Source organism: Panthera tigris, chromosome X, assembly GCF_018350195.1.
Source record: "Panthera tigris isolate Pti1 chromosome X, P.tigris_Pti1_mat1.1, whole genome shotgun sequence".
Classification (NCBI taxonomy): domain Eukaryota; kingdom Metazoa; phylum Chordata; class Mammalia; order Carnivora; family Felidae; genus Panthera; species Panthera tigris.
The window spans coordinates 98,502,126-98,517,443 of NC_056677.1; the positions used below are offsets into that span (position 1 = coordinate 98,502,126).

Below are 15,318 nucleotides of genomic sequence, written 5' to 3' on the forward strand. Positions count from 1 at the left end.
ATCAAAATATTAAAGTAAAGCTGTTTTTGAGGTCAGGAAAAGAAAAAACTAAAGTGATAAAACATGCAGACTGATACAATTCATCTACAGTCACAAAATAAGAAATGACTTACTGGGTATATGGTATCATAATGGAGTATTATTGTAAGTCTCTGGGCTTTTGTTCCTACTTTTAAAGTCAGGTTTGAATTTTTTTAAAAAACAGCAATCTAGCTTCAGTGTAAAATTGAAGAAAGGAAAGAAATTTTGGATCCAAACAAAAATCCTCTTGCCTGCCCCCACTCCCCACATTCACTATTCTAAGTACTGAAGCTAGAAATCATATCAGACATCAGGAAGATAACTTTTATTGCTGATCTGTTACACAGCTATCATTCTCAGGTTTACCGCCTTCAAAATTCCCATTACTTAAAAAAAATTGGATCTAACAAGAAATACTTGCTGATATGCATTCTGCATAGATTATAATAGCTGAAAAAAAAACACAGGTTAATTGTTAATACCTTAATGTATTCAATCCACTGTTGCAAGAGAACCTGAACTCCACCTCGAACTCTACTAAAGAGCTGATACAGGAGAGATAAATCTTGAATTCGGTTTTCATCAAGGAGGTTATTTAAACCTGGAATTTCAAATATTTTGGCATTAAAAATAGTTACCAAAAATGTCAGACATTTTAATGAAAATTAAGTTAAATTATTAATGTAACAGTGGTCTAAACTATTACTAGTCTATGAATTTTAACGGACACTTGTTTTCTAGTCAATCCAAATAGATAAATCACCTTTCCAAATGAAAACTAAATACAGGGAGCTTTAGTCTATATATAAAAACAAAAATAATTATGCAACAGTTTGTTCCATTTAGCATAGATCAGAGGTATAAACCAATTTGTAATAAGTGATTTACTTAAATATACGTTATAAATAACTCGCACATGTGTGCGGAAGCCATATTATATCTGGCACTAATTAGTATACATATTTTTCAGAGTACTGGATACAGTCTGTGGTGTTTTAAAAACCATGCATTAATAGGCCAAGCTTAAGTGTTTTTTTAATGTTTATTTTTGAAAGAGAGAGAGAGAGAATGCGAGCAGGGAAGGGCAGAGAGAGAAAGGGAGACACAGAATCTGAAGCCGGCTCCAGGCTCTAAGCTATCAGCACAGAGCCCGACACGGGGCTCAAACTCCCAGACCATGGTATCTTGACCTGAGCCGAAGTTGGATGCTTAACCAACTAAGCTACCCAGGCGCCCCTAATAGGCCAAGTTTAAATGAGGTTCTGTATTTGATTTTCAGAATGAAATAATATGTAACTGCTTTGAAGTTCTAAAATATATCCATTTTATACAAAAGGTGGTTGGAGAGAAAGGTAAGACTTTTGTGTATTTCTGGCACTGTCAAAATAAAATTCAGGGTATACCCTCAAGATCACCTGGGATTAGAAGTGCTTGGTTTTATATGCTATGAATAAAAACACCTGAGTGTAAAAAGGAATCTTACCATAGTCTTACAAATTAAGTCAAGAATTCCCACTGCTTTTTTTTTTTTTTTTGCTGGTGTTAGTGGACCCCTCTCATTCTCAATTCCTGTATCTTTTTTTAATGTTTTTTAATGTTTATTTATTTTTGAGAGAGACAGAGAGAGCAAGCGTGAGTTGGGGAGTGGTGGAGAGCACAGAATCCAAAGCAGGCTCCAGGCCCTGAGCTGTCAGCACAGAGCCCAACACAGGGCTGGAACCCATGAGCTCGTGAGTCGTGAGATCATGACCTGAGCCGAGGTCAGCTGCTTAACTGACTAAGCTACCCAGGTGCCTCCTCAGTTCCTGTATCTTTAAATTAAGGCAAGAAGCACCTCCTGAAAGTTTACAATGATGAATAGGGAAAAGGAGTTTTGTCCATCCTCAGAAAAGCAGCCACACAGCATCAAGCTTTTAAAAGGGTAATCCTTAAAAATTTTTTACTTGTCTGCTTCTACCATTTAAAATGTAATCTCTTTATTTATAAATTGTCAATTACCTTTCTGAAGAATTGCTGTTAAGTGTTCACCTAGAAGTTGTTTTTCTACAGTAGCAATTAATGACTTCCTACAAGAAAGAAAAAGTTTAGAATTACCGCCAATGGACTTTCCTGAAAATTTAAAACCTTTCTTTGGGTGGAAAAATCACATATAGCTTATTTTATGATAATTTTAATATTCCTATCCTACATTTAAATTTATTGGTGCTCAGAGGCACTCTACTTATGCAAGAAGAAAAAGTGCATTATTTCAGAATTTGATTTACATCACTAAATAAGTATTTCCATGGTCTTGCCGTGGCTGGCTTTTTCCAAGTTTCTCTGCTTTTATTAGGAAGGTAGTTATCTATGCTGTTTACAGGAACTCCTTGGTGGTTAATATTTAGGAAAGCACAGAAACAGTTTCTCCTCCAAACACCTACTGATTTTTTTTAAAGTTTATGTTTGACAGAGAGAGAGCGAGACAGAGCATGCGCACATGAGCGGCAGAGAGGGGTAGGGACAGAGGATCCCAAGCGGGCTCTGCGCTGACAGCAGAGAGCCCACTGACAGCAGAGTCCGACGCGGGGCTTGAATTCACCAACCATGAAATCATGACCTGAGCTTAAGTTGGAAGCTTAACCAATGGAGCCACCCATATGCCCCATACCTACTGAATTTTAATCAGCCTAGTATTTTTTTCATTAAAAAAAAAAAAATAAGTTCTACGTCCAATGTGGGGCTTGAAACTTATGACCCTGAGATCAAGAGTTGAATGCTCTACCAACTGAGCCAGCCAGGCACCTAATACTATTTTTAAATTACATCCTTAACACATGCAGACAACCCTTGATTAAATCTAATTAACTAGAGAAAAATAACTTGCAGTTTACATTAAGAAAACAATTGTTAAAAATCTCAAATCACACCTGAAAATGGGTACTAACAGGTTTGGGGATGCTTAGTGCCTTAAGTGATTCAACAACACTGGTTAAAGTGTATTAGACTGAGCATATAATACTTACTGGGTGGTCTGATCTAAGTAAGTAATAAGTCTGTCTGCTTCTTCTTCTAGACGTTTGTTAACATGATGAAGATATTCAGGAACCTACAAAGACAGTTTTTCATATTATTGTTTTCCTCCCCATAAATCATTCAGAAAATGTCAAATCCAAAATACCCTGGGGACAGCCCTGAATGACAGGACTGAAACATGTAAAATTATAGGTAGTTTACGATCCAGAATTCTGGCCTTTAAGGAGAGAGAAAAGAAAGGAGAACCTAAGTGAGAGAAAAGCGTCACAATGTTCAGAAGATAAATGCAAAAGGCAGCTTATGCTCTATAAAGTAAGGTCTATTATGAGACACAGTGGATTTATTAATTATGATTTTTAAGTACCTCTCTTTCCTGCATTAATTTTTGGCCTTCAGCTGCATAGAGCCGGTTAGTTTCTTCCAAAAACCGTTGTTCAAAAGAATCCTGATAAATCTGGGGGTGGGGGGGAATCAAAACAAACGAGTTCATTTATTCAATACTTATTAAATGTCCTCTATGTGAATAGCACCATGAATCTGGTTTTCAAACATCAAACTAGGAATAACAATCAGCTCTGTAAGTGAAGTAAGTTAACTTACTTGCAAGTCAGACAGCATGCTCAAAAGGCTTCGGAGTAAACTTCTATCAATTGCTTCACCATTCCTTTCCCTCTCAATCAAGAGAAGAATGCCATCAATTGTCTTATTCTGGACTTTCTGATCACTTATAATATGAGCCCTAAATAACTCTAGTCCCATGTCCCTAAAATAAAAAACATATATAATTAATTGACAACAATACCACTTCTAGAGAGACCTGCTTAACTTCTCACCACATGTTAATAAGGGTCCCAGATTTGAAGCAGCAATTGTGAAAAGATAAAATCCACACATTTAATTTTACATAACATTATTAGAATTAAAGTATACAGGAAAATCATTGCCTTTAATGAGAATTGAAGCTAAATTCCTGTCTTCCTCCGTAACTAAGTTTGGTTGTATTATTTCCTTTGGTGGATTTCTTCCTTGGTCAAATCAAGAGACAAAATTAGTTCAAAGATATAAAATGGTTTTCACTGTACTGGTAATGAAGGCTAATTGGTCATTTGTAATCTGGCTTCAGTACTCAAAAATCAGTAAACTCTCCAGATAATTACTGCAGGCAGATACTAGGCACATTGTGGGGGAAAGAGCTCGTTATACTATTCTATTTTCATATATGGAATTTTCCATAAAATGTTAAAAGATAATGAGCAAACTCTTGATAAGCAACAAAATAATGCACACTCATAAGATAGTCCAGAGCAAACTTTAATCCCCTTGGCTAACAAAAAAAGTTTATAAAGTATCATATGCTCAAGGAATGCGAGCTATCTCCAACATAGGCAAAACTAATTAAGAAGGTAAAACTGCTATAAATACAAGTCTAGAAGCCAAATGTGAATTTTTAGGAGAATGTTCACAGAATCACTTACTCTCTTTCCATTAGTGTAATTAAGATTTAACTATCATTTGTAACAAATCTTTTCTTAATTTTTTCTGGCATTCTTACCAAATCGAGGGTAGCATTGAATTCTGAAGAACATAAGTTCTATCCAGAAACAAAAAAATGCTTCTAATCATGATCTGCCAATAAAAAAGAAAACCAATTTTTATATTTTGTTAAGCTGAAATATTTGCTCTTGATAAAATAAGAATAAAATTGCAGGGTTCACTTTTATACATAAACTACTAGAATCAAACACACAGATAAAGAAATCTACCTGAGAATATGCCCATGCCATTTTTGTTAAACTATTCTATTGTCTTAATCCTTGTTGTAATTTCTAGAAAAGGGACACTTAGAATGGTCCTATGACTTCTCTGCAACTTGAAAAGTAACCAAAAATAAAAACAGAATCAAGGAGACACACATGCAATTCTTCTTCAGTAACAGTGCCCATTCAGAGTGAAACTGCCTTAAATTGCACGTGTGGGTTTTGGGTATGGGGATTTTAAGATTTTTAATTTGTGATTAAAAGGTATAAAATAAATACGATTAGGGAAAAGGAAAAAGTTCTGATCTGAATAAACTAAAATGCATCAGGCACCTTCACAGGTAATCAAGTAGGTGGGTGAGATATCCATCAAGACTAACAGACAAAAATGTGACTTTTTTTTAGTCATATAAATACTTTTAGTTTATGCATGACAAAAATAAAAATGATCCTAAGGTGCAAATCATTCTAAACTTGTGGTCTTCCTATAACTAGCAGTTTTAAAGTAGAAAACTCAACCAAAATCTGTTTTCAATTCAGAACAAGAGCAGATACTGAGGCTATCCCCCAAACATTGCAAAGCTTTTAAAACATCCATGTATTTGAAAAAATGTATTTAACTACAATATTTTTCCAGCTTACCATTTGTCTGCAGTGGTTTTGCCAGCATCTATCAATCTTCTTTAGAAAAAGAACACTATCCAATGAATCCATGAAATATGTCAAGGATATTTTTAAGTGCTTAGTACAAGTAATAAGCAATAGAAGAGCACATTTGTCTTATTATAGAACAAAATGCTATTAAACTGTAAAAAAGTTTTAGATCCCACTAAAAAATACCTTTTAGAACAAGTCTTACATATAAGTGAGCATTGTGTTGTTTATGATTTCCCTCAGATTATTTTTTCTTAAAATGGAAATTTGTTAGGACAAGAGTAAACTTATACTACAATGTAAATTTGGAACCTAATTAAAGCTGAAAAGTCAAAAACTTGTTTCTTCTTTCTCTAGAAATGAAATTAACAACAATAATAAATCTATAAAACACAGGCATTCCACTTCAAGTTGGGTTAAACAGTGAGGGATAGGGAAAGAGGTCAAAGGTAAAAAAACAGTATTTTTGGTTTTTAAAAGGATATTCTCTGAACTGATGAATTTGTGCTTTGATGTGATCTTCACAAATCTGTCTCAGCTGTTTGTACAAGTTTGCAGAAATCTTGTAGGAACAGAGATTTTCCACAGCCTGCAAGATTAAACACATACTTGTTTAAGGAGAAAAATGGGGTAGGGATTTCTCGATTACTCACATCAAATTCTGAACTTTTTTTAAAGTTTTTTTAATTTTTTTTCATTTTGAAAAAGAGCATGTGTGAATGGGTGAGGGGTGGGAGGGGAGAGAATCCCAAGCAGGCTCCTACAGCCAGCAAGAGCCCCATGTGAGGCTTGAACTCATGAACCATGAATTCATGACCTGAGCTGAAGTCAAGAGTCAGTTAATTGATTGAGCCACCCAGGCAACCCTCAAATTCTTACTATTTTAATATTTTTACATCAATTTATTTAAAAAAGTTTATTCATCCATTAAAAAAATTTAATGTTTATTTACTTTTTGAGAAAGAGAGATAAACAGAGCATGAGCAGGGGAGGGGCAGAGAGACAGAGGGAGACACAGAATCTGAAGCAGGCTCTAGGCTCTGCACTGTCAGCACAGAGCCCAAAGCGGGGCTCGGGCCCACGAACCATGAAATCATGACCTGAGCTGAAGTCTGAGCTGAAGTCAGATGCTTAACTGACTGAGCTACCCAGGCACCCCATATTCATCCATTTAAAACACAAAGGAAGAGGCCTGGGTGGCTCAGTGGGTTAAGTGTCTGACTACAGCTCAGGTCATGAACTCTCAGTTCATGAGTTGGGTTCGTGAGTTCAAGCCCCATGTTGGGCTCTATGCTGACAGCTCAAAGCCCGGTGGCTGCTTCGGATTCTGTGTCTCCCTCTCTCTCTCTGTTCATCCCCCGCTTACACTGTCTCTCCTTCTCTCTCAAAAATAAATATTAAAAAAATAAAGTAAAATAAAATATGAATGCAAGTGAACTTTTTCATAACCAACGTACCACCCTCCCCCCCTCAAAAAAATCCCCACCAGTATATTTATTATATTATATACTGTTCAGGTTAAGGACACAGGGAATCAAGTCAAGTTCTCCCCCTACGGAGACATCCAATTTGTAACAACTACTATATATAAATGCTTTCTTGTTTAAAATGTTCATTGTTTTCATAAGCAGAATTCCATTTTGAGATTTTTAAAAAAATTTTAATTTATTTTTGAGCGAGAGAGACAGAGTACAAGTGACGGATGGACAGAGAGAGAGGGAGACACAGAATCTGAAGCAGGCTCCAGGCTCTGAGCTGTCAGCACGGAGCCTGATGCAGGGCTCAAACTCACGAACCTTGAGATCATGACCTGAGCCGAAGTTGGACACTTAAATGACTGAGCCACCAAGGTGCCCTCCATTTTGAGTTTTAAAAACAATTTCACCAGTTATTTATCAGATGAGTTGGGCACTTTGACCACCAATGAATTAAAACTTAATTGTACTTTCTTTGAAAGTCATCCTAAGCAGAACAATAGAAACATTACTGCTAGCAGTATTATAAGAGTATGAGGTAAATACTTTTCTCCAATATTTAAGTCTAAGAATATTTAAATACAGAATTAAATACAGAATTTTTTTTAATTTGCACAACTGAATAAACATTAATTATAACCAAAATGACTGTAGTTTTTCTTCGTTCTAATAGTTGAATTGGTCTTCCTTTTTTACTCAGATCCCAAAAGGACAAACTTCAGATTTCAATGAGTTTCTTGTTATGTGTATCAAAGGCTTTCAAATTTAAAACAACAGGCATGGTAAAAACTCTCAGGATGAACTCTGATATAATCTACAATTCCAACTAGTAATAACTTAAACATAACACCAAGATTCCTTCCTCACCACAACAAAAGGCAGAAAATCCATTAAAATTGACTCCAAGTTCTGTTGGAGTGGAATTTTATAAATACGTAGTTTTAAGTCACATTCCCAGCATGCAGGTCCAGTAATAAATTAGTAAATGAAAAGAAACCTTAAAGAAAGCCACTTATATCACTGGAGGAAAGTCACTGCACGCCACCAGGAAACAGCAGGCCAATTAGATCCAGTAGCTACCGTGGAATAAGAAGCCTCAGTCTCCCCTGGCCACTTTCCAAGTGGCCTTGGGGTAGGCCACAAATACCTAAAGGGTGTATTTATGCTTATTTCATGAGCCTTTCTGTTCACATTGGTTCTCTATGGATTCTCCCCCTTCCTCTAGTAATCTCATTGTATCTGGTATTCCTCTTGAATGACTCATTTTGTCAGCATTTATTTCCCTGCTTAGATTCTTTGTACTTCATCTTATGCACATTTCCCATTTCCAGTACTTCTCCGACTCCTCCTTCTCCCATTCCCTCCTGCTGTATTTCTCACACAAGATATCATATTCCCTTATGACTTACTAGGTCCCACCTCTTCCAATAAGCTTTCCCTAACTGCCTCACCTGGCACTGTCACCAATCATAACACAGTGATCTGTCACTGAGTCAATACTTTACCTTTTCAAGTATATCCTATCCCCTAATTCTCCCTAATGAGAAAAAGAGATCATGTGCTTATGTATCCACATATTCTATTAATGTTTTGGGGGCTCTGAACCAGGCAATACAGTAAATATTCAAAAACCAACATACTTAGAACTAGCAATGTGTCTTGCACATAGAAGGGGCTTAGCATAAGGAGAAAACTGACCAGAAAACATATAATTACAAAACACTGTTAGGTGCTATGGTAAGGATAAGCACAGAGGCAAGGCCCTAACCCAGTCTCCTTAGGATAGGGGCAAGTCAGAAAAGCCTTCCTAAGAGATAAAGAGGTGGAATCCCAAAGACCAAAAGAAAATGAAGAGCTAGTGGGAATAGTGAGAAATAGAGAATTTAGCTGGGCTTTACCATCTCTCCCATGTTTAGTTGAAAAGTGACTTAAAATGTTAAGAGGCAAAAAAAAAAAAAAAAAAAAAAAAGGCAGGAAAGGGAGCATCTAAGGATCTAAGGTGAGTCCTGAAGGTCAAATTGAAGAGAACACTCTGCTTCTCTAATTTAGTTAACTTTGTTCAACATATATAGACCAGATCTAGTCATTTCCCTTCCCTGACAACCTTTCATCAAGCTCTAGTACTGTTCCGGAGAAATCCCATAATAGGTATAAAAAAATACAAAGGGCTGGGGTGCTTGGTTGGTTCAGTCAGTGGAGTATGTGACTCTTGATCTCAGGGTTGTGAGTTCAAGTCCCATGTTGGGTGCAGAGATTACTTAAAAATAAATTCTTAAATAAAAAAAAAACTTTAGGGGCACCTGGCTGGCTCAGTTGGAAGAAGACTGCGATTCTTGATCTCGGGGTCATGAGTTCAAGCCCCACATTGGGCATGGAGCCTACTTTAAAAAATCTTTGGTGCAGGGCACCTGGGTGGCTCAGTCGGTTGAGCGTCTGACTTAGTTCAGGTCAAGATCTCACAGTCTTTGGATTCGAGCCCCGTGTCGGGCTCGGTGCTGACAACTCGAGCCTGGAGGCTACTTCAGATTCTGTGTCTCCCTCTCTCTCTGCCCCTCCCCCGCTCATGCGCGTGCGCTCTCTCTCTCCAAAATAAATAAACATTAAAATAATAAATAAATAAATAAACAAACAAACAATCTATCTTTGGGGCACCGGGGTGGCTCAGTCGGTTGATTTCAGCTCAGGTCATGATCCCAGAGTCACGGGATAGAGTTCTGTGTTGGACTCTGCACTAAGCATGAAGCCTGCTTAAGATTCTCCCCCCCCTCTCCCTCTGCCTCTCTCTCCCCTTGCACGCTCTCTCTCTAAACTAAAAAAATTTTTTTAATCTTTAAAAAAATATACAAAGGACTAAACCATGTGGTTCATGGTCTACCATTTACGTAAAAAAGACAAAACAAATAAAACACACACACAGTTGTTTTTACATACATGAGACACTGCTGGAAAGATACTCCCCAAACTAATAGTGTTTGTGGAGAGAGGAACTAACTGAGTTGGGGGGGGGGGTGGGTAGAGGATAGGGTGGAAGTGAAACTTTTCACTATATGTTCTGTATTATTTTTTGGATTTTGAACTAGATGAATACATTAAGTCCTCAAAAAATTTAAAATATTTGCCTTACCCAATAAACCCTATCTTCCCCACCACCACTTTTCAGCATGGCATTCAAGGCTCAATTTTACCATTTTAGTCTCATGTCTGTTTATGATCTTCCACACATACTATCATCTAAACACTCTGCTTTCCTTACTTTTTAAAGCAAGGTTTGTTTGGAGCAATCACGTGTGCCTAAAATAGGGACTTCCAAAAATTTTTGACAAGCCACAGTTAAGAAACACATTGTATGTCACAATCCATTATACATAAATTTATGTAACTTAAACAAAATTTTCATGAAACTACACTTATTGTTACTATGTGTGATGTTCTTTGATTATTTTCTATTTCATGTCTTTTAAAAAATGCTGGTCATGGCCGGGGGGGGGGGTGGGGGGGGGGTGGGGGTGGTGCTGGATGGCTCAGTCGGTTAAGCATCCAACTTCAGGTCAGGTCATGATCTCACCATCCGGTCCATGAGTTCCAGCCCCGTGTCAGGCTATGTGTAGACAAGCTCAGTGCCTGGAACCTGTTTCAGATTCTGTGTCTCCCTCTCTCTCTGCCCCTTCCCCGCTCATGCTGTATCTATCTCTTAAAAATAAACATTAAAAAAAATTTTTTTAATGCTGGTCACAAACTACTCATTTCATGAAGCTACTTAAATATAAGCACCTTAGGAAAAAGGCCTAAGTGATCTTTTTATGTCCATGGCATCTGTCCAGCTTTGCACACAGTAAGCAGTAACTAATTCAACAAGAACTATTTAACTAAGTGCTCTGTACCCTATTAAGTACTGGGATAGAAACATGAACAGGAAAATGTTAAATAACTACTTAAAGTTTGGGATAAGCTCTATTTTATTCCAGATCTTTGAAATGAACTATTAGAAATGTATTTAGTATTGTTTTATGTCTCATTTCACATGCAACTATTTATATCAAGCAGATTCTAGATCATTTTAAAAGTCTCTTAAATAAAATTATCTTTTTACTTAAGCTCCTAATCATTACTGGTAAATATGCTGCCTTAAAAATTCTTTTTCAGGGGCGCCTGGGTGGCTCAGTCGGTTGGGCGTCCGACTTCGGCTCAGGTCACGATCTCGCGGTCCGTGAGTTCGAGCTCCGCGTCGGGCTCTGTGCTGACAGCTCAGAGCCTGGAGCCTGTTTCAGATTCTGTGTCTCCCTCTCTCTCTGACCCTCCCCCGTTCATGCTCTGTCTCTCTCTGTCTCAAAAATAAATAAACGTTAAAAAAAATTTTTTTTAATTCTTTTTCAATGTAGTCAGATATAAAATAGAACATTCTAACAAGTTTCTAACCTTTATTCCCCAAAACCTCAGCCCCTCCCCTCCAAAATCCATACAGATCACATCAAAAACATGTTTGTCTGAAAAAAAAGTGTTTGTCTGAAACAAACAAAACCACACACTCCAAAGAAACGTAAACATGTAGCAAACAAAATGTAAAACTACAGTTCCTGAAATTTGATGCTTTGGGGAATACAGGATTTAAGACAGCAAAGGCACATAAGATTGCACATGGGGCAAGAGAAGGAACAGAAATGAGGGTAAGTAGTAACACTAGAATAAAAAAATGAAAAGGACTAAAATAAGAATAAAAAATACAAAAACTACAAAAATATACACAGTAAGGGAGGAAATCTAGAAATTTTTCTCATTTAACAACGATAGACACCAAGAAAGATATTAAATTCCCACAGGGTGCTGAACTCTGGCCGTTGGCCTAATGGGTTGGGTGTTACTTTTCAAACCATATATTTAAAGAAAGGAAAACATGCCACCAAGTTTTCAACAAATGATACAGCAATAAAATCTAATTTATCTTTTTACATTTAGGAAAAATGGCTACAAGATACTCAAAATATATCAAAAACTAAGAACTTACAGAAAGGAAACCAGACATGAAACCTAAATTATTTTTCTTTTTACAGCTAGTAAAAAAGGATTTAAATAAGACTAAAATTATCAAGGACTAAGAATTTGTAGTCGCACTTAAAAAAAAAAAATGTTTGTTTATTTTTGAGAGAGAGCATGAGGAGGGGAGGGGCACAGAGAGATGGAGACAGAGGATGTGAATCTGAAGCAGGCACCTCACTGTCCGCAGCGAGCCAGACATGGGGCTTGAATCCACAAACCTTGAGATCATGACCTGAGCCAAAATCAAGAGTGGTACGCTTAACCAACTGAGCTATCCAGGCGTCCCCCCCCAACTATTATTAATAATACATAAAATTATTTCCATCAGAATTGAAGTATGGACTAGACTTGCCTTCGAATAAACATTTATATTAAGAATAAATGTTATATTTTCATATATAAACTACCAGCCACCTCCAAAAAAGGTAGCTGATTTTAAAAGACTATACAGCTACTTATACAAGGCTGAGTACGTAAGAAAAATAATCCCATTATTTAAAACACCCAAAATTCCAACTATTATAAGATATCACATGTAAAAAACAAGACATATTCTTGAGAAGTAAAAGATCCTTGTTCCTAGAGAGTTCCTCTCTTTATTATTCTTTCAATTTGGCTAATGATGTCTACCGACACGTATCTGGAATGTAATCTATTTATCAGCCAGCTGTTCTGACTCAGTGTGGATTTAGAATTTTATAACATGTGGCTTTAGAGCTGTACAGTAAAGGGTAATCTAAAAATAAAGATATCTTTTTAAAAGACTCATTTATTATCATTATCAATGATGACACCAACAAACAGTAGACATTGTAACAAGCAGTTTTTCTGCAGTATTTTGTTTACAACTAAACAACCCTAACACAAAGATAATGTTACTCTTCCATTTTGCAAATGAGGAAAACAAGGCTTAGAGGAGTAACTTGCCCAAAGTTATCATGAGTGGCAGATCTCTAATCTAAATCAGGCTGATCAACTCAAAAGTCAGTGCACTTAACCATACTCCTATCTGTAGTCAATCAAAAATAAGCGAACAAAAAAAATCCCCCAAACTAAAATAACATTAACCAACCACTGCCTCACACTTACCAGGATTTCAAGGTTGTCGAGGAAAGATATTTTTAAACTCAAGTACAATTCTCATTTAAAATCACCCTTAAAAGACATTTGTTTCTTGCAAATGCACTCAGAACCACATATTCTGTTCTAGAAACTAAAAACTCAGGGAGGCAGTACATGCCATCCATACTAGGGACTTCTATGATTAAGCTTTAAAACCGTTTGCGTGCAGAGAAAAAAGTTCTGCATAGATATATGCCAAATAAGCGTTGACTTAGTATACAAAGGATAGCATGGGGGAATGAGAGGTTTGGTGAACTTTTGCTTGGTGTAATACTACATACTTCTACAGTTTCAATTTTAGGAGAGTACTTTTTTTTTTTTTTTTTTTAGGAGAGTACTTTTAATTTACATTTCAACCAGTCAAAATTAAACAAGCACCTGAAATCCAGATGGTATGAACTTTACTCCCTTTATCTTTTTATCTTTTTGTGAACTTGAACATCTCAAAATAAACTTTCTGAGAATGATCCAAACGAGCATTTATAAAATTAAAGTCAAAAACAAAAACAGTTATAAACAAATGCTTTTGAATTTATTAAAGCAGAAATAGTAAAGAACTATGAAAAATGCAAAGAGTTAAAAAGCTGTATCACTGATTTTAGGCTAAAGAAATGCAACTGAACAATAGCATGTAATAATTCTGAAATACAGGAAAGGAAAAACAGAAAAAATGTAAGCTATGAGCTCCTGAAACAAAGACATTTAACAGAATCAATTTATCAGGAAAAAATTTTTTAATGTTTCTTTAATTTTGAGAGAGAGAGAGAGAGAGAGAGAGAGAGAGAGAACACGCCTGTGCTAGCGGGGGAGGGGCAGAGAGAGAGAGGGAGACAGAACCCAAAGCAGGCTCAGCGCAGAACCCAACACAGAGCTCGAACCCACCAACCTTGAGATCGCGACCTGATCCAAAGTCAGACGCTTAACTGAGCCACCCAGACGCCCCAGGAGAAATATTTTTGAACCCCAAAGCTCTAGAAAAATATTCAAGGTAAAGTAAATAGGCTTCATTAGCAATCACAATCTGCCATAAATACAAAATATATAAAATAACATTATTGAAACTAAAGATGCTGTACACCAGCATATCCAAATAAACACCATATATGTACACGAATGAAAAAATTACCTTCTTTGATGACAAAGTTTTTTCCCTAAAGTGAAGTATTTATTTGCCTCAAACACTGCACTACAGAGGTATTCAAAGAGCTGTGGTGTATTAGTGAAGCAGCATAGTAGTAAAAATGCACTGGACTTGAAACTTAGGCATCTCATTATTTAACTTCCCTGAGACTCAGTTTCCTCATCAACAGAGAAATAATAAGCACTCCCTTATCCACTTCACAAAAGGTTACTTCTACAATGCTTAAATGAAATAATAAAAGATGCACCTGCTTTGTAGACTGTCACCTGCACTATATGAAAAAAGCTACTGGACTACATGATCTTATCTCTTGAAGCCCTTCCAACTCCAATTCCATAATTCTACTTTTAGTATTGTACAACTCAGGAGCCACATGTGCAATATACCAACAAAGCCAAGTAAGGTGGGCTCATTCTTAAGTAATAACTTCCTACTACTACCACCACTATCTGATACTTCCATAGCTTTATAAGGATTAGAATACTATATAACATTATTACTATGGTTCGGACGTTGTTCTGAGTGTTTTGCATGCACTGACTCATTCAATTTTCAAAGCAACAGAAACTGGTGATCTTAATTGGCTTATTACAAGTGAAAAAGCCACACTGTGACTTATGAAAGAGCTGTACTAGTGATATCATCTTGTATTTCTAGATCATAGTGCTTCGAGGTGTTTCTCACATCTTACTGGATTCTTACAAGTAGCTCCATGAGGTAGATAGGACAGTTCTTCTTTCCCTTATTTTACAGAGAAGCAAACTGAAGTTGAGAGAGGTCTAATTTCTTGCTCAAGATCACAAAGGTGATAGCAGCCAAAACCAGATCCCAAATCTGTCTCCTGACTCCTAACCCAGTGTTTGTCCATTACTACACAGCCTCTGCAACTAAAGTCAATAGATGAAAACTACAAATTCTGATGAGTTGAACCAACTTAACTTCTTACAAGGTATTTATCAATATAAAAGACTCTAAGAGTGCTTGGGTGGCTCATTTGGATAAGCTCCTGACTCTTGGTTTCAGCTCAGGTCATGATCTCATGGTTTGTGAGTCTGAGCCCCAAGTTAGGCTAAACGCTGACAGCAGAGAAACTGCTTGGGAT

At 36.6% G+C, this 15,318-nt stretch overlaps 1 protein-coding gene across 7 annotated transcripts in view; it reads right to left on the reverse strand.

Annotated features, from left to right (window-relative positions):
• CUL4B (cullin 4B) overlaps positions 1-15,318 on the reverse strand; it is a 56,907-nt gene that overhangs the window by 16,829 nt on the left and 24,760 nt on the right. For all 7 annotated transcript variants that reach the window (XM_042974036.1, XM_042974037.1, XM_042974035.1 and 4 more), the window contains 8 exons: positions 5,930-6,033; positions 5,433-5,502; positions 4,586-4,659; positions 3,634-3,796; positions 3,398-3,487; positions 3,024-3,106; positions 2,020-2,087; positions 504-622 (listed from right to left, as the gene is read on the reverse strand). In XM_042974036.1, coding sequence (XP_042829970.1) covers positions 504-622; positions 2,020-2,087; positions 3,024-3,106; positions 3,398-3,487; positions 3,634-3,796; positions 4,586-4,659; positions 5,433-5,502; positions 5,930-6,033 — 771 coding nt within the window. The remainder of the gene's footprint in view (positions 1-503; positions 623-2,019; positions 2,088-3,023; positions 3,107-3,397; positions 3,488-3,633; positions 3,797-4,585; positions 4,660-5,432; positions 5,503-5,929; positions 6,034-15,318) is intronic.